General features: G+C 44.8%; 2 protein-coding genes across 2 annotated transcripts in view; one reads left to right on the top strand and one right to left on the bottom strand.

Annotated features, from left to right (window-relative positions):
- Positions 1-790: 790 nt before the first annotated feature.
- On the bottom strand, positions 791-6,133 carry LOC119432627 (vimentin-type intermediate filament-associated coiled-coil protein). Its single transcript, XM_049658524.1, has 2 exons — positions 2,937-6,133; positions 791-2,847 (listed from the first exon to the last, which is right to left on the bottom strand). The coding sequence occupies exon 1, from the start codon at positions 5,872-5,874 to the stop codon at positions 5,248-5,250; it is 627 nt and encodes a 208-aa protein (XP_049514481.1). The 5' UTR covers positions 5,875-6,133; the 3' UTR covers positions 791-2,847; positions 2,937-5,247.
- A 189-nt stretch (positions 6,134-6,322) lies between these two features.
- Positions 6,323-26,172, top strand: part of LOC119432626 (structural maintenance of chromosomes protein 2-like) — a 46,562-nt gene continuing 26,712 nt past the window's right edge. Inside the window, exons 1-9 of the mRNA XM_037699786.2 lie at positions 6,323-6,761; positions 10,844-11,005; positions 14,462-14,572; positions 16,650-16,787; positions 19,104-19,244; positions 21,630-21,779; positions 23,082-23,271; positions 24,902-25,077; positions 25,841-25,959. Coding sequence (XP_037555714.1) covers positions 6,444-6,761; positions 10,844-11,005; positions 14,462-14,572; positions 16,650-16,787; positions 19,104-19,244; positions 21,630-21,779; positions 23,082-23,271; positions 24,902-25,077; positions 25,841-25,959 — 1,505 coding nt within the window. The 5' untranslated portion in view covers positions 6,323-6,443. The remainder of the gene's footprint in view (positions 6,762-10,843; positions 11,006-14,461; positions 14,573-16,649; positions 16,788-19,103; positions 19,245-21,629; positions 21,780-23,081; positions 23,272-24,901; positions 25,078-25,840; positions 25,960-26,172) is intronic.

Below are 26,172 nucleotides of genomic sequence, written 5' to 3'. Positions count from 1 at the left end.
CTACGGCTCCACTCTTGCGGGCCTAGTGGTGTTGGATAAGCACGGTCGGCTATTATTGAATCGATTGACCGTGGTCGACTTCCATTCTCTACAATTAATATTTGATTTAGGCTTTTAGTCCTGTCCCGTCCTTTTTGACGAAGCAAAATAGAATGGATGAATTGAATGAATTAATGACTGAATGAATATCGTGTCGTCGCACATTCCTGAGAAACCTGCAGTTCTCACGGGAATGCCAGAACCGATTGCAGCCATCCTTGAAAAAATTGCAGTTTGATAGCAACAAGCCCATCCTGCTACGTACACCAATCTTGCCAAAAGTACAACGTGACATGCACCGACATATTTCCATTGCAGGAAATATAGTCCCCCCCCAATACAAGGTTTATTCCACTGAAGTTTCTCTGCATCTATTACCAGTGCACTGCACCTAGGCGTTCGATTCACCGCGGTACAGGGGTGCACCCTGCACCCTCGTGCTCGATTGCACAGGGTGCAAGGCAAGGTGCTGCCGTGGCACAGTGCACCACAACTGGTACCATTTGCACCATGTCATTTGTGGTGCTGTGCACCTTTTTTGGATCGAACAAACCTACAGTGTGCACTGATGTGCACACTGTAGGTTTGTAGGTTGTAGGTTTGGCTGCATTTAGAGTGCACATCAGTGCAGTCTAAATGCTTCCACAGCAGTTGATACTCAAGGAGAAGCAACAATGTGAACTCATCTTGCGGGCTAGGTGTGGAAACAACACTGTACCAGGAAGAGGGAGTCATAGTTTCAGCAACCCCATGCCTTTGTTACACCTTTATTATTACTCTCAAAAGAGGTACGAGCACACTCGCCAGAGATCATACCATATGTTCTCACAATGCAATCAGAGCAGAGCTCACTCCAAACACCGGGCATACCCAGAGCCGTATCACATACATCTCTTGACACGCTAAGACACAAGACGCTCACAAGAAATGTCAAAATAAAGCAAAGGCCATTTCAATTGTATCATGCATTTGGGCACTGAAGGGAGCTTACGACACAAAGCGATGCAAGACACGCGACATATCTCGTAATGGCTCCGAGACTAGACGACCTTGTGCAGAAAGCCAAGACACCAAGAAAGTTGTATGAACAGTTTTGGCTGAAAACAGCAATCTTTGTACAGTGGTCAGAAGAGCTGCATATCAATGAGCTGCCTCAAGAAGTTTTCACGTGCTGAAGGAAACAAAGCAACAGAGAAATATATATTAAATTTCAATGTAGTACAAGCAGTACTCCCTTATTTTTATGGTACACACTCCCTGACATCAGCATCTTGGGTGCCTTTTACTTTGTTTAGGCCTTTATCCCAATAGCCACATCATTTAATTTGTTCAGCGAAAAGCATTGTGAATGAGCTGTGCTCGCTAGAGAAACAACGCTGAGGCATGCATGCGACACATCAGTCTTCCACCACCGCCGACAACACCACACCAAAGGTGTCTGCTAGCACATTTCCTGGTGCCATGTGGCACATAATTCTCTTGTGCTCCTTGTGCATGAAAGATGTCACAGAAGCCGGCAGAACGCTAAACCACACTGTTTTAGAGGCTTGCATGTGCCAAAAACATCTTATGCGTGGCTTTTTTTTCATCCAGTGGGCTATGCAACCTTTAAAATCAAGTGCACAAGTACGGTTGAATTGTGTTAAAACTTGCAAGAACCATCCATGACAGACATACCGGCTATCAGACGAACAGCTGCATAGACAATATAGAAATTTGAGTGACTGGCCACCATGCACGTGTCCCGGATATCAGATTTCAAAATGGGCAACCAGCTCAGAGGTGCTTACTCATGAGTCAACCCACCAGGGTTGCCAGGTCCCAAACTCAACAAGTAGCCTTGAATTCACCAACCCCTCGAAGAACTGAGATCTGGTTAGCTGGTAAACATTCACGTCAGAAAGAAAGCAATTAAAAAAAAAAAGAGCCAACACTCCAAACTAACAAGCCCCCCCCCCCCCCCCTTTAATGAAGAAAGCACACCTTTACTATAAATAAAATGCCTATGCGTACATGCCAACCTGGAAACCTTAAATTTGGAAAAATCCTGTGGACACTACGAGGTGGGGAGGGGGGATCGGGCACTCATTCTTAAAGTTTGCTCTGAGCACACCCTTTATGATGAGATACATAATTTATTATAGATTATTTAGCATTAGACACAGCGCACGAGCAGCAGATAACTTGGAGCCACAAAGACTGACAAGCAACATATCGTTTTACAGTGACGCTGTTAGCCTCTAGTTGGTCGGGATTTTTTGTGGCGTGCTCACCCAAAAAAACAGCAGCTGGAAAACAGGTTTGTGTTCCCGCGTAACAGAATGACGTTTTCTCGCATATTCGAATTAGAAAACCGATGCTATCTTGTCTGGAGGTTGTGTTTAAGTCGTACTTTACGAATTTTCTGAGGCATATTACTTTGAGAAACTCAATTAGTTCTACAACGCATTTGCACTTGGCAGAGGGCCAACAAGAATGAGGATGCATCCTGTACTAACAGTACCGCCATGCAACGGTCGTGGTCACTCGGACTTCAAAACGGCAGCTGGGAAATGGCTTTGTCTTTCAGTGTCTGCGTAACAGATTTACGTTTTCTCGCATATTCGAATAACAATTCGAAGCTATCATGCTTGCCGCTTGTGTGCAAGTTATACTTTACGCATTTTTCCGACGCAACTTACTTTTACACGTTAATTTGGTTCCATAAGGCACTTTTGCTTGGCGAACGGCCTAGAAGAATGAGGTTGCATGCTGCACTTCTGCACACATGCGTACGTGACATAAGTCGCTTGTGGTGGTGGTGCTTGTCTAACGTCCGCATCAGCTTCGCTGTACATTCACTTTAATGAAGTGGAATGGAGGCAGATTTTTTTTAGATAGTTACTTTTTCAAGGGACATTGCTATTGCTAATTTTGCCTGCAAGAAACTGGCCTACATAAACTTGCTTGAAGCAAGTACAGAGGAGCACTTTTGGAGGCTTCCTTTCACCATCAGACGATTTCCAATGGCAGGTTCAGAAACCGATGAGTAAAAGTTTCACGGACAGAGCTTATTTTCCGTAAAAATTGGTACAACATACCTAAAATTGTAAGATAAGCCCAAATTTGTAAATTATACGGAAAACTTGGACGAGTTGGCAGGTATGCAGATGCACTGAATCGAAAGGAACAATGTTTGAGTACTTGCATATGCTTTCTTCATTACAACTATTTGCTTAGTGTAGTGCCAGTTTGAGTGCCTTTCTCACCCTTGGTGCTTTCTTTCCAAAAATTAATCACCAAATTTTGCTGCAGGCTATGCTCTTACAACACAGGTAACGCACTACACTCTTGTTTTGCCACTGGTGGCTATGAATAATGGTCGCTTTACCTTATGGAGATACACATGCCACCAGCAATGTCCAGCAAGTTAATACAAGCGGCACAATGTACTAAAGAGTCCGAAATACTTTTCAATACATGGACAACAGAAATTTTTTTACAGTGGTGAGAAATCAGAAGAAATTGAGATTGAAATTGTGCAGTACATCAGGCAGTTCAGCTGTAAGGATTTTTTTTTCCTTGCGTGTGTGGCATTTTACATGGCAAAGCTTGAACATTGACTGCTCTGTGACAGACATCATCCCGGACAGCTCTAAAGATTCATGAACATTTTTAAAATATCATCCCAATCGAAATGCTGCCACCACAGCCGCAAATAGTATTAGCAGCCGTTAAAAGCATACTAGTGCACTTCGCAAGCATTGCCAATTTTTAAAGGTGGCATTATCAATGTGAAAAATCGTATAGCCCATAAGACATACATTTATAGTGGGCTTTTTCATGGAAGCAACACTCAGACATACCTTAGAATTGCAGTGAGCGCAGAAAGCATAGGCTAGCTTCCGCTACCATAGTCATTGAAGTGCATTTTCGTCATTATCTACATATTTATCAGCTGGAAGCTCGTGCTAAGGCTTGCTTTAACTCTAAAGACCATTGAAAAAAAAAAAAAACGAAAGTTATGGTACCAGACCAACATTCTTCATATGCACAACACACACAGCATACAGGGATTTGTGGAGGTACAAATGTGACATACTGAATAATACTGTATAACTGGTAACATCTGCATCTGACAAAAAGTGTCAGAGATTTGAAATATATATATATATGTATCAACAAAATTATAAGTTAGGCAAATAAATTAAGGGTTGGGACTTTGAAGCACAGATGGGGATGCACTGCATGTGCCACTACCTTGGGTTAACGAGAACAAGTTGAGATTCCTATTAGGTACAAGAGAACAGCACAGCCAAGGGACACAAAAGCGCTGGAGAAGACGACTGTGATGCCGAAGTTGCAGTAGCTTGCATTGCACATACAACAAGACAAGATCGTCAAGTTATCACCATTGGAATGTTTCCACAAGGCCTTTGCGGAACAGTCAGTTGCACAAGACTGCAGTCACATTCGATGCTGAAGCCCTTCTTCAGGATGAACACCTCATCATTTCAGGAAGGTGGTCTCGTAAAAAAATGAAGTCATGCTTCTACAATAAAAAACAGCATGCTCAGCCAAAGTGACAAAGCATTAGAGGCCGAATCGCTGCTTCTTGGGCAAGCATTTTGCAGCAGCTAAGATGTCTTCACAACATTCCGGCATGTACACCTTCTTCTAAGTTTGTAAGTATTTCTGGTCATGTTCGATGCTTATGTGGTCCTAATAATAGTAAATATATTGCAAACAAATCAATTAGCAGCAAGCGCGGGGAAGCATAGAATGAGCTACACTGCAGGAAGCCGTTTCACAAGCTTTTAAGGCAGCATTGCTTTAGAAGCAGGCAATGGTATGCACAGCAAACATGTGTTTGCTGCACGCATTCAGGCCACAAGTTCTGCCGTGCTTATATTACTCCTTGGGAACACCATTCCCTGTATCCCATTCCATTATCATCCCCCCCCCCCCCCCCCCCCTCTCTTGTGATAAAGGCATAGTCGCGCTCGGGTTTCCCCGAGTTTCGAAACAGACGCGACGTATTATTAGGCTAAAATCTGCGCTCCCGAAGAAGAGCGCCCCGGAAGCGCTCAACCCGACTCTTTCTCAACAAACTAATACCATTCTTGTCTCAACTCGATACTACCTCGAAGACGACGATGCACACGCGAAGCTAAGTTCCTCCCCCGTAGCAGACGACAACAAGCGCGCCCGCGCTTGACCCATCCTTCGTCACAGCATGGCGCCAACAACGTCGGCTTCGTCCTCGGATGCGGAAAAGTTACTGTTGATGCTGAAACTGCGACCGATGCGCAGTTCAGACAGCGCGTGGCCATCTACGAGCACGCTGTTGCCGCCGACGCCATCGTGGTTGGGCGTCCCGGGCGTCGAACTCTTGCGCGTCGCCACCGACGACGCCGACGCGGCTGTCAAGTTTCCTCTCGAGTTGGCTCGCGATCGCGGCGCTTGCCGGCTCGGCGTTTTCGCCGGCAGCCTGCGCATGGCCGCCAGCAGCTTCTCCACGACCGGCGTATACGCGGCCACTTCGTCGACGAGCGCGTAACGGTGCGACAGCAGCTCTAGCTGCATGTCCCGCTCTCGGAGCAGCTCTTCGTGCTTGCGTAGCCTCTCTTCGGCGGCCGCCAGTTGCAACTCCAGCTCGGCTATGCGCGCGTCCTTGGCGTCGCCGACGTCACGGATGCGCGTCTGCATCGCCTCGTCCTTCTTAATGAGGGCCTCAGCCTGCTCTTGCACGGTGCGCTCGAGTTCGGCCACCTTGACGTGAAGCAGCTGCAGGTGGTCGTTGGCCTCCTTGATGCTGCTCCGGGTCGGACTAGGACTAACCTTCGACTGGAACATGGCCGCCCGCCCGCGCCCGACCGGACCCGGCGGCGCCGGTCCGCGGCTCCCTTGCGTGGTCGCTTCACCTTGGGCGATATCGGTCTACGATGGAACCCCGCACAGCGCTGAAGGCACTGATATAGCTGCCGAAACTACGTGCATGAGGAGCAGACAGCGCGCGGCAACGCGCTTGACGCCATATTTGATTGACTCACGTTGGCTGTGGATTCGTCGCTTTGTGGATAGCAGAATAAATAGCACGCTAACAGCTATTAACTAATATTTGGCACCATAATAAACTTGTATTTGATATTTTCAATGGATTGTCATAATGTCTGACTCTGCGTTTGTTTACTTAAAACTTAAAAGAACAATAAGAATTAATGACTCGATTGCAGCGCCAGATAGTAACTGGTTGCACGGAAAAATGTTAACAAAAGGCGCAACGAATCTGGCGCCAGATTTTGCGGTTCGCTCAAAAGTGCGCGGAATATGGCGGTTACGACTGCGCGTGAGTTCTTGTACTCGCGTCGTTCTTGGTACGTCTGAATTGTGTCCGCGGACGTGTTAAAGACTGCTACACCGCGATGCACATAAAGAGCATAACCATCGACGGCTTCAAGTCGTACGGACAGCGGGTCGACATCAAGGGGTTCGACCCACTCTTCAACGCGATCACGGGCCTTAACGGCAGTGGCAAAAGCAACATCCTCGACTCGATATGTTTCGTGCTGGGCATCAGCAACCTGTCGCAGGTGCGTGCCGTCAACTTGCAGGACCTTGTGTACAAGAACGGCCAGGCGGGCATCACCAAGGCGACGGTTTCAATCACGTTCGACAACCGCGACCCACGTCAGAAGCCCGTCGGCTATGAACATTACGACGAGTTCACCATCACGAGACAGGTATGGTAGCTGTGGCGTAGCCTGAACTACCGCCCTGACTACGACACTGGACGGTAGTTTTACGTGCATTTCTGTTGGTTGTGTGCTACGTTATCCGTACGGTTCGGTCGGAGTCTGTAGAAACACTTGCTGGTGTCGTTCGGAACATAGTTTGACGTTGTTCAGGAATTTAGATCTGCCCTTCAAGCAGACCATGGTACCTGTTAGATTTCAGTGTTTGCTGTGACATAATTTTACATTTGTGGCTGTTACATGTTACATTTGTGTCTGATTATGTGCTGAAACTAGCCCATAATTCAAGAAATTTGGGATCCGCATGGCCCCGTACACTTCACCGTGTGCCCCCATTCATTGCACGCCTCTAGTGAAACAAACGGTCGCGAAAATCACCTCGTTGGTGATTTTATGCGTCCATTTACTGTCGCGCAAAGCTCGGTATGCTTCCTTCGTTTTAGCGGTTTTTCTCATGTTTTGAGCGACGTCGGAGAGCAATCGCCGTTTCGAAGCGATCCGCGCAGTTCGACCGTTTTGTTTGATCGCTTCGTGATGCTGTCATTGGTCGGTAGTTAGTTGTGACGTCATCAAGGACGCACTTCGTTTGTCCGCTTCGCGCTGCCGGGAACTCGGTCGCATCCTTCACGCTGGGATTACGAAACCGCATTTCTTATAACAATTCTTATTTATATAAACTTTTTGGCTGAAACTGGAATTGTAGCGTTTGTCGATCCGGCGCTGTCGTCATATGGTAACACGCAAGAATATAATTTGCCTTCGATGTGCCAGTTTGTGTTGGTCGTCCTTCTTCTTCTTCTTTTTTTTTTTTTTTGAGATGAAAAGGAAAGCACTCACACACACACGCACAAAAAAAAAAAGAAAAAAAAAAGATCATCACACATGTTGGCAAAATAGTAAGCTTGCAGGCATACTACTGAGTTAAGTGGTAGTGTGAACGTCTTTATTATGGCTGAAGTATTGGTGAATAATTAATATTGTGAAAAGCAGTTTCTTGCAAAATTACCGTACTGTGTAAACAACTAATATCCATTCATTGCTTTATCTTTGTCACATATGTCAACCTCCGTTTGAAACGGCCTGTCAATGGGCATCTTGCATTTTTATTTTCTTTCATTTATTTGATTTCATTTATTTATATAAAGGAATACAAAGTAGATGCATACACTTAAGGTTCAGAGCAGTCAAACTTTGTTATAACAAAATTGGTTATAATGCAGTAATTATATATATAATGAACGAGAAGAAAGGGAACCGAGGGGCCCAATTTTTATTAATCATATCATAAGAAGCCAACAAACATTGACACCAAGAACAACATAGGGGAAATTACTTGCACAGACTAATTGAATTAAAGAAATTATAAATTAATGGAAATGAAAACGGATGAAAAAACAACTGTCCGTAGGTGGGGAACGAACCCACGTCTTCGCATTACGCGTGCGATGCTCTCACCCTTGAGCTACCGCGGAACCGTTTTCCCATCCGCTTTCTGGGGTATTTATGTTTTACAACTAGAACTAACTCTGGGAGTGTTAGCCAGCGCCACCACTCGCAAGCCTAGGGGCGGATGTGGAACATCCTTTCTGCCGCAGGCGTCACGAGCACGTGATCTTTTTGGTTAATGGCAACTGGTCAATAAACCCACATATGCTCCCTGAAGGCATCAATGTTGCCGGATTCGAGCCCTCGTAATGCGAAGACGTGGGTTCGTTCCCCACCTGCGGACAGTTGTTTTTTCATCAGTTTTCATTTCCATTAATTTATCATTTCTTTAATTCAATTAGTCTGTGCAAGTAATTTCCCCTATGTTGTTCTTGGTGTCAATGTTTGTTGGCTTCTTATGATATGATTATATATATATATATATAATTATTAGGATTAGCATGAACAGCTGCATTAGAAAAAACTGCCGTCTTGCTGATGAAGGTGCGTCAGAAATAAATCTTTTGTGCTTCTCAGTGGCATTGTGCAGCAGGCTTTTGCATCAGATTGCTGAGTGGTTACTAATGGCACACCACTGCTTTCTCTGGTGGTGTACGATTTTTAGCTTGTGGCTGTTTTAGGCTCACACCTTATACCAAAAGAATACAAATACACTCACTGACCAATTTATCGTAGGCAGCTTTTTCATACCCGTTGATTATCGGGCAACAAATGTTTTGGCCACTGTTATGTGAATATTTCATCAACTTAATACTGTGACACATATCATTCTCGCTACATCTAAAGAGCAAAGTGCCTGTTCACAGACTCTCTGTACTGAACAAAGCCTACAAGCCTTTAAGAAATTGGGAACACGAAGAGTAATCAAACAATATTTAATGTTTTTCACCAAATTTCGGTATTTTCTGGCTTCAACTGTAGTATTTTTAAATCATAAGGTTGACATGTCAGCCCATGTGTTTAGGTTAACAGTGTCATGGTTCGTTTATGGAAAGCGACCTAAAGTAATATCGCTATCCATGTTTTCTATTCAAATGAAGGATGAGAGCGTTTGATCTCAGAAGGGAACAAAGAATGTATATTTACATAAAGAAAGCGGAAACATAACACACATAAACAAAGGATAAAAAAATGAAGAGCACTGTATGCACTGCTTCTGTCAAGCACGGTTCTCATTAACTAAAGTCACAGCAATTCTAATATTACAGTTGTTGTGCGTGTCCGACTACACAAGCACAGTAGAATGAGAGCAGGGTGCAGCTCACCAACAGTTTGGGCACATGGTCGCGTCGATGAGGAACGCCGAGCCGTCGTCGAAGGAAGGCACTGGTCACTCCTTGAGCGAACTCCAGTTGTCACGAGAGGGGACCTTCTGCTGGTTCAAGAGGTTAGGGAGTCCAGGTTCTGCCTGTAGGAAACTGGAAGCTCGAGCCCGTGGCCCGACAGCTCCTCCAGTCACGCGTTGGGACCGTGTCTTAGCTCCGGAGGCTAGGCAGACCAGGTTCTGCCGGTAGGAGTCTGGAAGCTTGGGCCCACGGCCCGACGGCTTACTCCCGCTTCCGGCGGACGCTAACTTCTTAGGCGCTCGCTTGCGTCCGAACACCATCACGCCGTTCTAGGGTCTCCCCCACATCTCTTCTTCGTCCTCCTTTTTCTCCTACGTCACCCATCGTGTACGGCCCTTAATGGTCGCTATCTTTTTAGTATTTTGTTTTGACGGCGCGTCAAATTTCACGCGCGTCGCTTCTTTGTCGTCGGCTTCTTGCTCTCGATGTTGTCTTCGCCGCACCCATTCGCTGTCGATTGTCTTCACCGCACCGCTCTCTTTATGTACTACACTGGCTTCGCACACTGTCACAACAAACAGTAGAGCTTTTTGCCTGAACAAACATGAGAGATAATTGCTTTGTCCTTGCAAATGGAGATGCTGCTCTTTGTATGTACCTATGCCATAATATTATACAAGGCCATACATTATACGCCATACATTATACAATAAGATTTTCTCGCAATTTTAGTTTCTCACAATTTCGCCGAGTTTTTAACTAATTACTTTACGGCACATATTACAGTTTCTGAATTGTAGCCGGTGAGCTTGCAAGGCATCTCCACTTGGAACGAATTCTGTGGATGACACCACTGTAGAGATCTGTGCCATCAAACTTGCGATAAATATGCACTGTTGTTCGACATACTTCGCTGTTCTGTGTCACAGGTTCTTTGGGTGGCCATATAAAACTTTTGTACAGGAGTTTCTTTAGAAGACAAAATAGTTATCAAATAACTCTGGCACTGTGCATGGTGCTATGCTAGAATATCTTCATTGAACTCATCGCCACAGTTGCATTAAGTATTGCTAATTCCTGTCACAGTCCTTCTCTTGTGTAAGTTGCCAGTCATTCTTTGTGTTACATTCTTGGTCACATTATGTTTTATTCAAGTGCGGTATGACCTCAGAGTGTAATGTATTCACTTGTACAGGTTCACGCAGTATGCAATGCTCGTCCAGCGCCAACAAGTGCTGTTGCATTAACAAATGCTATTGCATTCAGAACTTCTCATGTTTGTGTGTCTAACAGTTTGAGTCAGGTCCTGTTGTGAGCCCCTTTGTTTGGTGGATGCAGGTGGTGGTAGGCGGCAGGAACAAATACCTCATCAATGGCGTGACTGCAACTAGCAACCGGGTGCAGGACTTGTTTGGATCAGTGCAACTCAACGTCAACAACCCTCACTTCCTCATCATGCAGGGCCGCATCACTAAAGTGCTCAACATGAAGCCACCTGAGGTTTGTTGAACTGGCTTGCGATTTGTGGTTATCTGGGCGGGAACCGGTTCTGACCCTTGTGTCGCAAAGCACGACACATCAGAACCCAGTTGATATCCTTCTGTTTCATGTGATCTCCCAAATGATGTACCTATGATCGAGAACGTTGAAGATGCTTAACCGTCTGATGGACAGTGGAACATGTCAGCCTCGTGTTACAGGGCAACTACACTGTGCTGTAGCTATCAAGCACTAACACTATGGTTAAAGGTTGTTGTTTTCTTCGGCAGATTTGTTGTAAGGCATATGTAGTAAAAATGAGCAAAAAGGCATAAAATTAATGCATGCAGCCCTATTTGAGGAAGGCACTGCAGCAGTGAGTTTGTGCATTTGTTGTACATTATTGAAAGGTTATAACCTTTGGGACACTTTTGTGTGTTTGTGCACTTCAGTTAAACATGTTGTTTGTGTTAAATTGCATGTTCATTCATAGATAAGGCTAAAACGCTAGCACAGACTGCTTACTTCCTCATCCTTCTCCATAATGTTGTGTTATTTATTTAATTGTTTTTTGGAAATATTTGAGGACATGCATTCATAGCACCTATGTTCTTTCTCGATTTTAATGTTCTTAGACATTGCAGTTTGCATACCAATTCCTACTAATAATAGATTATCCACTTATTAGCTTTATCCGCATAGGATAGAACCATGAGAAATATGTGAAGCCTTTGTGGATTTCCACGAAGCATTTGTTTTCCTGAGAAGTTTTGTGATATGGGCAGCCAGCTGGTTCAAAGGGGGCTCAATGCAGTGGCTGCGTGTATATACTACACTAACTGCTTCTGTTCATTTCACAGGCAGCAATAATGAAGTAGAAGTGGACAATGAAAACATACTTTTCTTGTTTGATGTAAATGGCTTAAATGGATAGTGGCACATTAAGACACGATTTTTTATCCTCTGCAATATGTATACTGTACAATATGCAATATAGTTTGTAGAAAACCGGGAAAATGTCGATCAAGAAAGACACGATCTCTCCAATGCCATTTGCTGCATACTTAGAAGTATTCAAGCTAGTAGACTGGGAAGCATTAGGAATGAGGATCAATGGTGAATATCTCAGCAACCTGCGGTTTGGAGATGACATTGTCCTGCTCAGCAACGCTGGAGATGATTTGCAACGAATGACTGAAGACTTTAGCCAAGAAAGTGCAAGAGTAGGGTTGAAGATTAACTTGCCGAAGGTAAAGGTAATGTTTGATAGCCTGGCAAGAAAAGAAGAATTTGTGATTAGCAGTCAGCTTCTAGAAACTGTACACTACAGTTAAAACTGCTTATAACGAACCTCCATGTAAAGAATTCCTCGATATAACGAAGTTTTTTTTATTCCCCGCCGTTACTTCATGGAAGCACATGTATTTGAGACCTCTACGTAACAAAGTGGCAGCGGGAGACCCCCTCAAAATAACGAATTTTCCCCGCCGACAACCTCAAGATTTCGCCCCAAATTTTGTCATTTTTGCGCGAGCAGCATCCGGAAGCACCTTCTCCGCCGCGACGGAATGCGAAGAGGCGGCGGCGCGCTCAAATTCACAGCGACTGCGAGGCGAGAGTGAGCGCGCGTGTGTGCGTGCGAGCGTGCGCGAGGCGGGCCTCCATCCCTCGATCCGGCGATCTTGCCGCCGCGGGCGTGACCTTCCCCCTCCTTTCATTCAAACCTGATCCCGCCGCTTGCTGCAGCTGGCCTAGCCCGCCAAGCCGGCTCTCTCCTTTTCCAGTTGATGTTGCCGAAGGAAAAAAAAACCTTTTTTTTTTTTTCAACGCGCTGGCAGCGCCACTCTTTGGTTACTGCGCAAGTCTCTGCGCTTCACTTCACTAACCTGACACTAGGTGACACTATACGACGCTACGACATCGTGTCGCTCACTCTTCGTTTCCGACGCCTCGCGCTTGTGCGAAACGACACGCGTCCACGCATCCAGTACCTGGTGTGACATTCTAAGGATGAGTGCTTCGACGAAAACGCAAAACGGGTGCACGTTACAATCGAGGTCGCGTTAGAATCGAGTAAATATGGTAAGCGTTTCTTTTTCGAATTTTCGTGCCGAACCTGCATATAACGAAATCGTCTTTATAACGAAGTTTTTCGGGAATTTGTCAATTTCGTTATATCCAGGTTTAACTGTAGTACGTTTATATAGGTTGCTCACTCACAGGGGACCATGATCATTAGAAGATAATTTGCTGAAGAATAAAAATGGGTTGCAGGTGCATACAACAGGCATTACAAAGTCATGACCGGCAGCCTACTGTTATCCTTGAATAGAAAGGTATACAATTAGTATTGCGTTTTACCATTACTAACATATGGGGCAGAAACTCGGAATTTAACAAAGATGCTTGAGAAGAAATTAGGGACTGCGCAGCGAGCGATGGAACGAAAAATGTTAGGCGTAACTTTAAGAGACAGGAAGAGGGCAGTGTAGATCGGAGAGCAAGTGGGCTTAGTCCGATATTCTAGTTGACACCAAGAGAAATAAGTGGAGCTTGGCTATCATGTAATGCGTAGGGCAGCTAACCTCTGGACTTCTGGAGTTACAGAATGGATCCCAAGGGAAGGGAAGTGCAGTTGAGGATGGCAGAACATTAGATGGGGTGATGAAATTAGGAAATTTGCAGGCAAAACTTGGAATCGGCTAACGTAAGACAGTGGTAATTGGAGATTGCCGGGAGAGGCCTTCATCCTGCAGTGGGCATAAATAGGCTGATGGTGATGATGAATATGTTTCCCAGCTTTCAAATTTGACGTTTTGTGGACTGCCACACGATTGAAAAGCCGCTTGAAAGGCTTTAGACACAATGCGAACACTGCTCTTGCTGTGTCCTTCAGAGTTAAATTTGAGCAATGCAGCATTCTTTCGTAAGCTCATCGACAACATTCTTCAATGCATTGTCACTTATTGCTGTGTGGGTTGTCACACAGAAAAACTGAAGGAATCTTGTCAGAAACTGACTCAAATAGTGATTGAAAGGAAAGATTGTCATCCAGTCAACAGAAGCATGAAGCTACAAAGCAAAACTGTGGTTTCTTTAATAAAGAAAGCCTATATGGGCTTCTGTGTGGATTTCTGCAGAAGTGATTTGCTGTCTTTAGTGTTCCTGTTCTTCGAGTTGATTAATTCAGCTTTGCTCTGCGATTTGCTAACCTCCTGGGTAACACCGATGGTAGAGCGGCTGCCCCAGAAAGGTCGTTGGTCCCTTGTTTGATTCTCGAACGAAGACGAATACATCTTCGACTCCGAAGCTATTTTTCTGACAAACCCATATAGCTTCCTGCTACTTTTGAGTGGATGGCAATTTTTCCTTTCGCGAAACTTGTTCGACTTGGCAGATTTCTGCAGAACTTGTTTGTCAAATAGCAACTGTCAGAGGAAAGCACACGACAGTACATGTTCACGTGTTCTATTGCAGATCTTGGCTATGATTGAGGAAGCTGCTGGCACACGTATGTACGAGAGCAAGAAACAGGTGGCGCAGCGCACCATTGAGAAGAAAGAAGCTAAGCTGGCTGAACTGGACAGTGTAAGGCCAGCCGTTATCACGCTCCCTTTTTTTGCTGCTCTAGTGTGCTGTTTTGAGTTTGCTGTGTTCACTTTTGACTAATGTTTCAATGTTGTAACATTGCTGTCATTCACAATGGGTTTGGGTTCACCCCAGACACATGGAAGTCGTGGCACAGACACAAAGATAGCTTAACGATTAGTACCTCAATTACTTGATCCTAATGTGTATTTTCTGTTTTCTTAAAAATTTACTAATGTGAAACTAAATCTACAGTAGTGGCAAGCTATCATCATTGGCTTTAAAAAATTTCTGTTCAGTAAATTCCACATGTTGCTGCAACTGCATGAATTGCAGTAAGTTTGCGCCTCCTCCGTGTATGTTCATAAGGCTATTGGTATATTACAGTGATAGTTAACAGCTCACTCCCCTGGTTGTTTTGAAGTCCACCGCCATCTGTCGCTAGAATCCCGAAATCCTTTGCAAGAAAATTGCAAAGAAAGAAAAATTGTTAAAGACTTTTTTGGGAAGAGGCTCTGGGTTGCTGCTTGATAGTGTTAGTCGTTAGGTGACTGGCGCCCTTGTTGCCAGGGGTGAACCAATGGCTGGCTCTGGTTGTATGCTAGCTTTGGACACTGTTGCACTGCCCTTGTCACACCTCTACTCTGGTTAGCTCATTTTGAGCTCTGCTCGTCGACAACTCTGGTTGTCTTCCATGATCTTTCTTCCATGTTCTGTTCTAAACCCTTGCACTCCTTCAGTTTTATCAGCTAGCCATCAATGGTGCTTCACAGAACGTGATGCCTCTTTTCATTGCCAAGTTGCAGAGTAGCCGTTTCAATTACTTACAACTTTGCAACTTTTGTTAACATTTGCAAAACTTTTGTCTGTGTAAGTCGCAGTACTGTGACCATGGCCTGCAGTGACAAAGGGAGTGCTTGTCCTGTAGCGGTTATCTTTTCACGTGTCCTTGCCAGCAGTTGAGGGTACTTGCTCTCGCTGTCATGTGATTTGTTGCTGTCGTCAGTATCATCATGCTTCTTGGGTATACTCCGTTTCATACTAGCAGGCAATGATATAAAAGCTAGAGAGACTTCTTTCATTGAAGACTTGTGCGTCACACATGAAAGAAGGATATAAACAACGCGTCATGCAATTAGATGTAACATTAACTCTTGTACTTTTGTGTCGCAAAGTATGAAGGTGGTTATGAGATGGAAAGCATCGCAAATCTGCAGCTATTTACCACCGAATGAGCCGAGTGGCACGTTTCTGCAACCACCACAGCACACTGCTTGCGCTCACGACCAAAACATAGCATGTCGCATATTGGAAACGCGAAGGTGCACAAATAATGACGAGGTGTGACCTAACCTTATGTCCAAATAATAATTGCGTAGAAATCATTGCAGATTAAAACCAACTGCACTGCGAAGGCCGTGGAGACTTCTATGACTACTAGAAGTCTAAGCCACTTGCATAGCTTCTGCAGTGGTTGCCTGATAAGTATGAAATGGAGTGTAGAAACCACCTGAAACAGAAAAAAGTGTTAGCTGTCGTGCTGTCTTTGGTGTTTTCGTCAACATCATGGTGTCGTTGTTGTAGTTACGATTGTCCTGTCATCATTGTCGCTGGGCTTGCTACCGCATTTTAGGTGGCACAAAAGCTTTTCTCTCCACAATTCTCTGACAGCTGTTAGCCTTTAATTGGAAAGCATGAACAGTCTAACGTTTTCGCTGTACATCTATTCGTGGCCTCCAGTGCCAAGTGCCTGCCATAGACAGTTCATTTGCCAGCCACAGGTGCTGATCTTTCATTTGTGATAGCTGTATTGGCCAGCATGCTTGCAATGACTAGGGGTGGCCATGTTGCTGAATTCCACCATGCTGGTATTTCAAGCCAATCAGAGAGGCCGCAACAGCACTGTGGGCCAATCAGGGCTGACAAGATGGTGAATTTGAGTCTCTAGGCTAGCACCTTCTAAGGAGAGGGAAGCTTCCAGATTTCAGTATAACGTCAGTTTCAAAAGAACATGTTTCGATGCATCTTTGAAGTTTCGTGTTGCACCACGCGTCTAATTTGTGTGGGGGCATTTCAGGTGCTGAATGAAGAGATCACGCCCACGCTGAACAAGCTGAAGGAGGAGAGGCAGGCATACCTGGACTACACCAAGGTGTCGCGAGAGCTGGACCACCTGACGAAGTTGTATGTCGCGTGGCAGTATGTCCAGACTGAGGTCAGTAGTGTCTGCTGTAAATTACGTGACCACGTCAACTGACACTTTCTTAGCTGCTTCTGCTGTGTTTATTTTTATTCGTGCTTCTACATTAACAGGCATTTGTGCTTGCAAGTTGTCATGTATCATAGTATTTACTTGCATGGGAATTGCATTATTAGCTTACGATATTGGTGTCTTGTAAACTGCCATAGTTTCCTTTTGCATGATGCTCCTTAATTTTGCATTGCATAGTCTGCATTTGTAGTGAAGTTACATAGAAGGCTCAGTTCAAAGTACTGCGTGGGAAAGATAAACAGATGCATCAGAAACAGCCTGGCTTGGCTAGCCGGTGTCGTCCATGTTGCACGATTACACCAGCCATCGCATTTTGTTGCATGGTTGGCATGGTCACACATGTCACGGCAGCAAGGGATGTATCTTGGCACAGAATTAAACATTTAAAAAGTTGCAGAGAGTGGTTTGAAGGAAAAGCAAAGTAGACGTTGGGCTAAAGTAAGCAGGCCAAGGAGACTTACGGCAAGCAACACTGTAAGAAGTGATAAAAAGCATGCCAAACTTTAGTTCTGTTTCCGTACTCTTTCTTTTTTAACAAAAGGAAACAAAATGAAAATTTAAATACCTGCCGTAGACGGCTGGATAGATAGCAAGTTGTACAGCGGCAGTTGTAAGTATAGTTCCATTTCTGACAACGCAGACAAAGAAGACAGCCTCATGCAGACAACATTGAAGTAAAAAAAAATCAGTGCAGGCTTTTGCGCTGTCCAAACAAGACCGCAGTTGAGCAGCCTGTCTAGAAGCTTGGTCAAACCACTTCTTTTGCACTTAACCCTTTGAGTGTCAGTTTTTTTGTTTTTTTTTTCTTTGGAGGTGACGCACCCGCAGCGTCGGGTTTTTTTCTCGGATATTAGAAACCGAACGCAACTGTTTATATTTGGTTATGCAGAATCGAAAAAGAAATGACGCAGATAATGGCAAGTGCACTTTTGGCACAGTCCTCACATTCGTATCTTCGTTTCCTCTCTACAACCTCGTTTCGTTTTGACGCACAGAACACGCTTCCGCGATGGTGCCGCCGTGTCAGGGTCAGAATCTGATGCAGTCGAAGTTGCCTCTTCTTTGGATGACAAGCTGTCATCTTCAGAGTCCAAGCTTGGCTCGTAATCGGAATAGCCACCACTCTATTTAACAGGGAAGGTCCTACGTGAGCAGCCACCCTCAAAGTGATCATAGAGCCACGCTCAAGGAAGGCACGCTTTTGTTTATTTGTACTCAACCAGACAAAACAAGGAGAGCAACAGATGAAAGAGATGCGACAGAGGGCAGAGCCATCATGTAGAAAGCACACCAGCACCTACGAAGGGGCGCGTTCCGCAGCGAGCTAGCAAAAGCCCATACTGCGCAAAATCACAGAGAGGAGAAAATATGCTTCTATAAACGTACTACAGATGGCAGAACTGTTGCGGAGCTCGCCAACTTTGTCTTACTACGCACACCCGAGTGGAGAGACTGGAGAATGTGTGGGTAAGTCAGTGACATGGCGGGACAGGAACGCGGAAACGTACCTGTACGTCAGTGACACTTAAAGGGTTAAAGGAACACTAAAGAGAAACACTAAATCAATTTAGACTGACAAAGTATTTGCCCAAAGCTCTTGTTTTGTTAATTTTATGGTACTAGGTGGATTATTAGAAAGAGAAAACGAATGTCAAAGTTACATTAAAAAAAAATACATTCGTGCCGAAGCCCTAGCGTTGGTTTCTCAGTATCATGTCATGGATTTCAAATACTTTTTTGTACTGTGGCCGTTCTGGCTCAAGAAATTCAGTCTGTGGCTCTTTAAGAATACACTGTAGTCCATCTTTTGTGACAAGAAATTAACTAAGCTCAGGCAGATGCCGCCAGAATCATTACATCACGGTCAGCTTGTTCGAGAACTTTAAGGCGGCACCACCACCCGTCTTTAATTATTGCATCTTTCCTGCCTTTTCAAATTTCTCAAACAGAAAAGTCAAGAGCCTATTTGTAACGCAAGTGACAACAGCTGCCCAGGGCAGTCAAATTGAACACTTGCCACTAGCAGTCTTTTAATTTGGGTTGAATATAAGCTTTGACTTAAGTAATGAGCCATGCTTCTTGTTGGTCCAGTACTCAAGTTCTATCCCAGCATCAAGCGAAATAACCAGAAATTTAGTTTAGGAGCGTACACTGCTAATTACTCACTTGCATTCCCGTCTCGTTACAGCTATAACGAAGTTTATGCAGCATTCACGTATTTGTATTCATATAATGTTTTGTTCTGCATTTTATGTGCAGGAGCTCAGCCGGACCTCGAAGGAGAAGCTGGAGAAGATGAAGGCGACCGTTGAGCAGTCCAAGGCCTCGGTCGAGGAGCTGCAGGCTAAGACCAAGGACATGAGCGAGCTCATTGCCACCATGGAGCGGAAGAAGGATGAGGTAAGGCCTAGCGTGTTTTGCACTTTCTGAAGTGCGCTATCGTGCTGAGTTCCTTTTTCGCTATTTCTCACTGGCTTTTCAACACTGTCTTCATGCTTTTCAGTGTTTCACTCCGCGATTGTTCTTAGTCTTTCCATAATCGAGATGCGTATCATCTCGTTATTTAATTAACATGACGGCTGGTACGGCGGGTCGGTTTTAACCCCTTAACTTCCAACGAGTTAACTCGTCGGGACAAAGGTTGCACTACCTTGTAATTTGGCGCATAAATAATACACAATGTCTTTTGCTATTTTTTTTTTTTCAGCAATAGCTGTAAAAGCACTATAGGCATTCCTGGTATCATGTCATTTAGCAAAAAGAAAATGCCACATAAGTGCAGATTTTAAAATAAAAAGTACATGTCTCATCAGTTTTTTTTAAGTTTGGCATGGCAGTCAAAAGTGAATGCACTAACCTTTTGCACCACAACGCATAGTCGCGCAGTATGGTGCGGCTCACTCAGCCAGGCACGTGCAAGAGAGAGAAGTCAGTGGAGAAGTGTGATGGTGAGCTGCTGTTTGCCTGCAGGTGCACAGCTGTGTACGGTGGTGAGAAAGACCAGTGTTGCTAGACGATGTATTGGATGCGGGGATGTGGGAGTTTAGAACTGTTGTGGCGAATGATTGCTGAACCTCACGGAAAGCAATGTACTCGGTACACAACGGTCAGGTATTATTTGGTTTCGGCGGCGAATTTAGTTCGTTATAGTCTTTGGCAGGACAATTTTACTTCGTTAAAACGAGGTGTTTTAAATGCATCAATCCTTATAGGGATTTCAAGGGGAATTTCATTTACTTTGCTATATCCATTATTTCATTACATCCGGTTTCGATATGATTAGGTTCGCGTCTACCACAGCGGACTCTGGATAAACGGAACAGTGGTATGAACTTTGGTTGGCCGCCCACGGGCCCACAAAGTTTTTTGTAAACTCCTGTTAAATGGAACTTTAAAACTGAAGCTACCACCTGATTCATCGCTGTATGGTACAGGGAAAGCCCGACATACGTGTCAAATGGTGATGCTATAAACGGCGAAGAAAATCCAATCTATCAGGCGATTGTGGGAAAGTTAATGCAGAATAAGGATGTCGAAGTTGCAACAGTGTTACCATCAGAAGAACTTTGCTAGGCAAGTAATGATCCCAGAGAAGGAAGGGAGCACTACGGAGTTCGTAATTTTTTGCAGCCAGTTCGGCACTACTGATTCGGTTACACTGACAGGAATTATATGGTGCCCTTGTTACCTGCTCTGAGGAGACACTTGAAATATTATCGATGAAGTTTCTGGTGAAGGTCATCATTCTAGTGACGAAGGCATAGTTATTGCTGTTCCATTGTGCATGACTGTTTGGAACCAGACGGCACGACATGCATTTGAAAGTCTGTAGCACAATTTTGATTGGGAGAACTGTGCAGAATTATGAATCCTTTGGCGCTTGAATGCAACCATGTGCAAAAGAAGCTACTGTGATAGAAACAGAGCACAATAACATCTTTTTTTTTTCACTGCAGTAATGTTACAACACTCTCACCGTAGGGGTCAGGCACATGCATGCTGAGTGGTCAAGTTTGAATTATCCGGCGAAGGTCAATTTTAGCATCGAAATAGCGAAAGCTTGGGCTCGTAGAAACGCATGGGTGCTGGCCGGGACCTCCGTTAGGGATCGCATTAACTGACTGAAGTCGAATTAAGGAGTCAACTGTATTGCCATATGAGGCAGGGACAATTGGCAACAACCAAGAACACCCAATCGGCGTACAAAAGTATATGCAGCGTAAAATGCATCGATATCCGAATGTACGATATGCTGCGCTTACACCACACTCGTCATTTCTGACCCCTGAAATCAGGCAGTGTGCGCCGCATGATTTTGGAATTCGCTGCTGCCAGTGAAGACACTGCTTCGCTTCGGCCGCCGCTCTGTCGTGCTGCGCGTGATTTGAGAGATGCATTCGTGAGCAGCCGCATGTAAATCAACCACTTGACCATCTGTGCCCGCTGCAATTGCCATTTATTGGCTCGGTATTCCTTTGCGGCGACAGTTAAATTTCGCTGCACGTATTGAAATCGCATATAAACACACTTGGTTATGTTGAGGTTTAACTGTAGTTATTCCACTGAAAGTGTCCCAGATCAAAAACAACTTCACTGCGTAAAGCGCGAAGCGAGACTTCTGTGACCGCACTACTTGCGCAGCCTCCACATCATTGCTGACTAATAGTAGCAGCCGTAATTGGAAAAGGGACTGCAGTGGTTGTGGTCTTAAAGCGACACTATAATTGGGCTGACGTTAGTCGGGGTGTTGTGGTCGTGACATTACGGACATCCCCCGATCCGCAGGAGACGGGTGACAAGTTGGAGGCGTTGGAGCGTCGCCTGAAGGAGTGCCAGCTGGATGAGACCAAGGCCAACTCGGACCTGCAGTTCAGCAAGGGGCGCATCAAAGAGGAGCACAAGACGCGCGCGAGCCTCCAGAAGAGCATCGAGGAGGTACGCTTGCTCGGTTTGGTGCTCTAAATCTGCCAGTGGTGTTCATTGCAACCGGTGTAGATGTAAATTTTGTGTGTGCGCCTGGAAAGTGGTAATTGGAAAACACGAACTGCACGACGCATGGTCCAGTATAATTCTGTGCCAGTGGGGAATAAGTGGTATAGGAAAGACCGGAGAAATGATGGGAAAATGTCGAAATGTCAAGAATAATGTTAATATAAGTTAGATGTAGTGTAATGGAAGCATCAAAGAAGTGTACAGTTGTAGAATGGTAATTAAGAACATGAATACAGCCAAACCTCGATATAACGAAGTTGTACTTGCAGCGAAAAACTTTGTTATGTCGAGAATTTCGTTATATCGAGGTTTTGTTCAATAGAACTAAGATGGGGAAATAAAATAGTTTGTTACATCGCGAATTTCGTTAAATCGAGGTTCGTTATATCGAGGCTTGATTGTAATGTAAACAACAAGCCAAAATTGAGTAAACAAGCTACATGCTGGCAAGCAAAGAGAGAACAAGAACAATCTTTGCCAAGTAACTTGTGAAAATGGTGGCTTGCGACTATGGTGTTGGGCTTCTGCATGTAAGGTTGTGGGTTCAATTCTCGGCTGTGGCAGCCACATTCCAGTGGAAGTTGAATACAAAAAACATTATTTACTGTGCTTTGAGTGCACATTTAAAAACCCCATGTGCCAAAATTAATCTGAAGCTCCCCACCAAGGTGTTCCTTCGAGAAAAATTTGTGCCAGTAACCTTGCAGAAAATTTATTTTTTTGCTTGCGTGCAATGTGGGGGTGGTGCCGGTGAATATTCACGACATTGAGCTCTGCAGCTTCTTCCTAAATAAAAGCAGTTCGCTGCAAATGAACAAAGAGTAAGAAACGGTGTCAAGTTGAAAGGAAGTCGTCGTCGTCGACTAACAGCTGTTTGCTGCATTAGATGTGCAGTTTCTGGAGGATTGTACTGACAGGCATAAGTGTTATGGCGAAAAAAGAAACGGCGACGAAGAAACGCGCGTCGACAGGACGGGCGCCAACTGCCAACCGATTTTATTCCTTGAAGGAGATGAGCATTCTACTGTATCTGTTGTTTTGGTGGTGATACTAGTGCGCATGCTGTATTGGTAGTGATTGCGGCTTAAATGCTTGTCTACCTCAAAGAATAAGATCGGCTGGTAGTTGGTGCCCGTCTCATCGATGTGTGCTACTTCATCTTAGTTTTTTTTTTTCACGAGTTGATACTTCTACCAGAATGTCTGATAACCAGCTCAAACAAAAGCTCTGCTTCTTTACCACCAGGACAAGACCGCCATAGCGAGCAAGGAGAAGCAGGTGGAGAAGTTGCAGACGACGCTCGTCGAGCTGGCTGAGGAGAGCGAGAGGGATGCTGAGGCCATGGCCGCGGCTCACAAGCATTTCCAAGCGGTCAGCGCTGGCCTTGCGAGCAACGCTGAGGGCGAGGAGGCCACGCTTGCCGAGCAGTTGAGGGGTACGTGACGTTGTGTTGGTTGGCTGCAGTTGTGGATGGAAAGACATCATATTTTGCATTTTCGACGTACTGCTCGGAAAGCTGACACTGTGCCATCCCAGACTGCTAGCCTCGGACGATAGCGTCGTACGCACATAGCTACTAACTTCAGAATTTTTTATAAAGTTTATGAATTTGGGCTCGTCTTACGTTTTTATGAATGTTGCATTGTTCTGTGGAAAATAGATTATGTATGCAAAAAAGCTTTAAAGGTGTTGAAGGCTGGGGTGCTGCTAGATTGCAACAAAATGCATGCAGAAAGAAAACATGACGGTACTAGTGCCGCTATTTTGTAGCAGCGCAAGAAATGCAATGCACTAGAGGGATACTTGCTTCGAACAAGTTTATTCAGACGATTTCCCATAGAGTGGAGACTTGGGCTTGTTGGTGCACCTTTTGTCGTTTTTGGGCTACGTCTACGTATGTATTCGTGTGTGCGCTGTTTTTCGTATACTATCAGAGTTTTTGAAGCAGTTGAAATCGGCAGCAACAAAGTTGCCGAAAAGTCGCTGTGATCTATAAATCAGCCTCTGCTCTTGCAAGATCTGCAGAGTCTAAAGCTAAATCATTGTTTGTAAAGTGTGTATGTATCTTGCAAAATGTCTGTGCACTGGCTAAATGCGCTATTACCCTCTCCCCCCTTCCCATTTGTCATGTCTGGAGGACTTTTAGTAATCTTAAAGTTGACAGGTTGGCAGCTATGCGTACACTTTATACCAATGCCTCTTTTACTAGATTCCTCATTTGAGCAGCGGTTCTTGTAGTTAATGGAGTCACCAGGAAATAGCACTCACAGCTAACCGTACTTTCGGTGCATTCGGGAAGTTGAACTTTTTCTATAAGGGCAGCATTCTGTTCAAAAGTGCAGTTTTATTTCTTAAACTTGGATGTGCCGAAACATAGTATCATTTGCATACATTTTGAGTGGCTAGACATCGTCGGCATCTGTCGCTTGTTGCTTCTATGATGTTAGCAGATGTGACAGTAATCTGGGGGAAACAGCACGTGGTTTAGTTTGCAAGCATTCACCGCAGTCTGCATAATGATGGGGAACCAACCTTCCTAAAGTAGGATGTTACTGAAGTCTTCATTATCATCGCTTATCAACCTTTTTCCTGGTGACTGTCTGAAGAGACTTGCCAACGCTGTTGAGAAGTGGGCAAATCACACTACCACGAGTAATGATGGCAACTCTGTAATTCACGGTAGCAATATTCGTGACGCTATGTGGCGTCTGAATCCTTCATCACCCACTTACTTATGCCAGTTTCTGTAACTCGTTCGTACACTTCCAAATCAACAGTTTGCCTGCCACAAAATTTGCTTCTGAAGAAGTCGCGCGTGCTCCAACCACCAATAATCGTGAATCCGTTGTCTCCCAACAGAGTGCAAAATTTAGGGTGGTTGGTACATACTCGGGTGAAGAAACAGTGTTTTAGAGCGAGACAAGAGCAGGCGAGACGAGTCGTGAGCAGGCGAGACAAGTCGTCTCCTCTTGTCTTGGTTTAAAGCGCTGTTTCTTCGGCCACGCAAACCAAAAGGAGCACAAGCTTGCATTGCTTACTTGCGTTTTGTCACCCTCGCCATGCAGCGGCCAAGAGCGACATTGCGGAAGCCGAGACGGAGAGCCGCCAGACGGAGATGCGGCTCAAGCACTCACAGGAAGAGGCCAAGAAGAAGCAGTCCGAGTGCAAGAAGACTGAGGCCAGCTACCAGAAGGACGAGGCGGCCAACCGAGCCATCGAGAAAGAGCTCAATGCGATAAGGGTATGATGGCGACTTGATTTTATGCTCTTAAAGCACGACATATCAAATGGGAATGTAGTACATAGAAGTCAATGCGCGAGGAACGTTATCAACAGTGTGCTACTGCACTAAAGCACCGTGCATTGTTTTAATGAGATGCAAAAGGGGTGAGACTGCTCAAGTAATAATTGCTTTGTCTAAATGAAGAGAACATACCCATATGCTGCAAGGCATTCTTATTGTATGATGGGATATTATAGAGTAAAAGTTATCAGCCCCATGCGTTTGTTCAGAAACTGGTACCTCTGTGCAACAACCGCAGTTCTCTTGCAATGAAATAATTTGGAAGTCGGTCCTCCGCTGCTGCAATTAAGTGTCCCTTATTTCTTAACAGGAACGAATATTCGACCGTTTAGAATACAGTTGAACGCCTTTATAACGAAGTGTATGGGGCCTCCGAAATTATTCGTTATACAAGTCACTTCGTTGTAATTGTCGCGCACCGCACAGCTTACGATAGAACTGGGACAGAATTATTCCTTTGTTATACAGGTCATTTCGTTGTAGAAGCGCTCGACTGTAGAGAATTTTCTAATGAAATAGCAAAAGTTTGAAAGCCCTAGTACTTAGGCATTTGTTACCACAGTCATTACTCTCTACTACCAGTTACAACTCTTGGAGCAGATAATTCCAAAAGTCTTCAAAGATTTTGTTTGGCTTTGTTTTTTTGTTTGCAACGTTTTTCAACATTAGTATGCATATTTGTTTGGTTCTGCCTTTGTAGGCCCAGCTGAGCAAGCTGAACTATGAAGAAGGACGTGAGGAGAACCTCCTGAGCCAGAAGCAGCAGCTGCAGCGGGAGATTCACGGTTTGCGACAGAACATTGACATCTTTGAAGCCAGGTCAGCCATCTCGCTTTCTTTTATTGTGTGGGAAAGCGAAGCAGCAATGCATAGATGCAGGGGTGGTAGGCGTAAGGCTTCCTACAAAAAGACGCACCTATTTTAACTCGGTCGGCCTGGCGAAACGTGATCATGCATGCTTGTAAACTCGTAGCGAAATGCTGTATGTGCCTATTTAAGGACATTAAATTTCCGTGAAGAAAGTTTTTACCA

The sequence above is a fragment of the Dermacentor silvarum genome, chromosome 11, assembly GCF_013339745.2.
Source record: "Dermacentor silvarum isolate Dsil-2018 chromosome 11, BIME_Dsil_1.4, whole genome shotgun sequence".
In the NCBI taxonomy this organism is placed as follows: domain Eukaryota; kingdom Metazoa; phylum Arthropoda; class Arachnida; order Ixodida; family Ixodidae; genus Dermacentor; species Dermacentor silvarum.
This window is presented reverse-complemented; position numbering and strand designations above follow the sequence as displayed.

Excerpts from the sequence above, each read along its gene's own strand:
- LOC119432627 (XM_049658524.1), bottom strand. The coding sequence starts at position 5,874 with ATGTTCCAGTCGAAGGTTAGTCCTAGTCCGACCCGGAGCAGCATCAAG.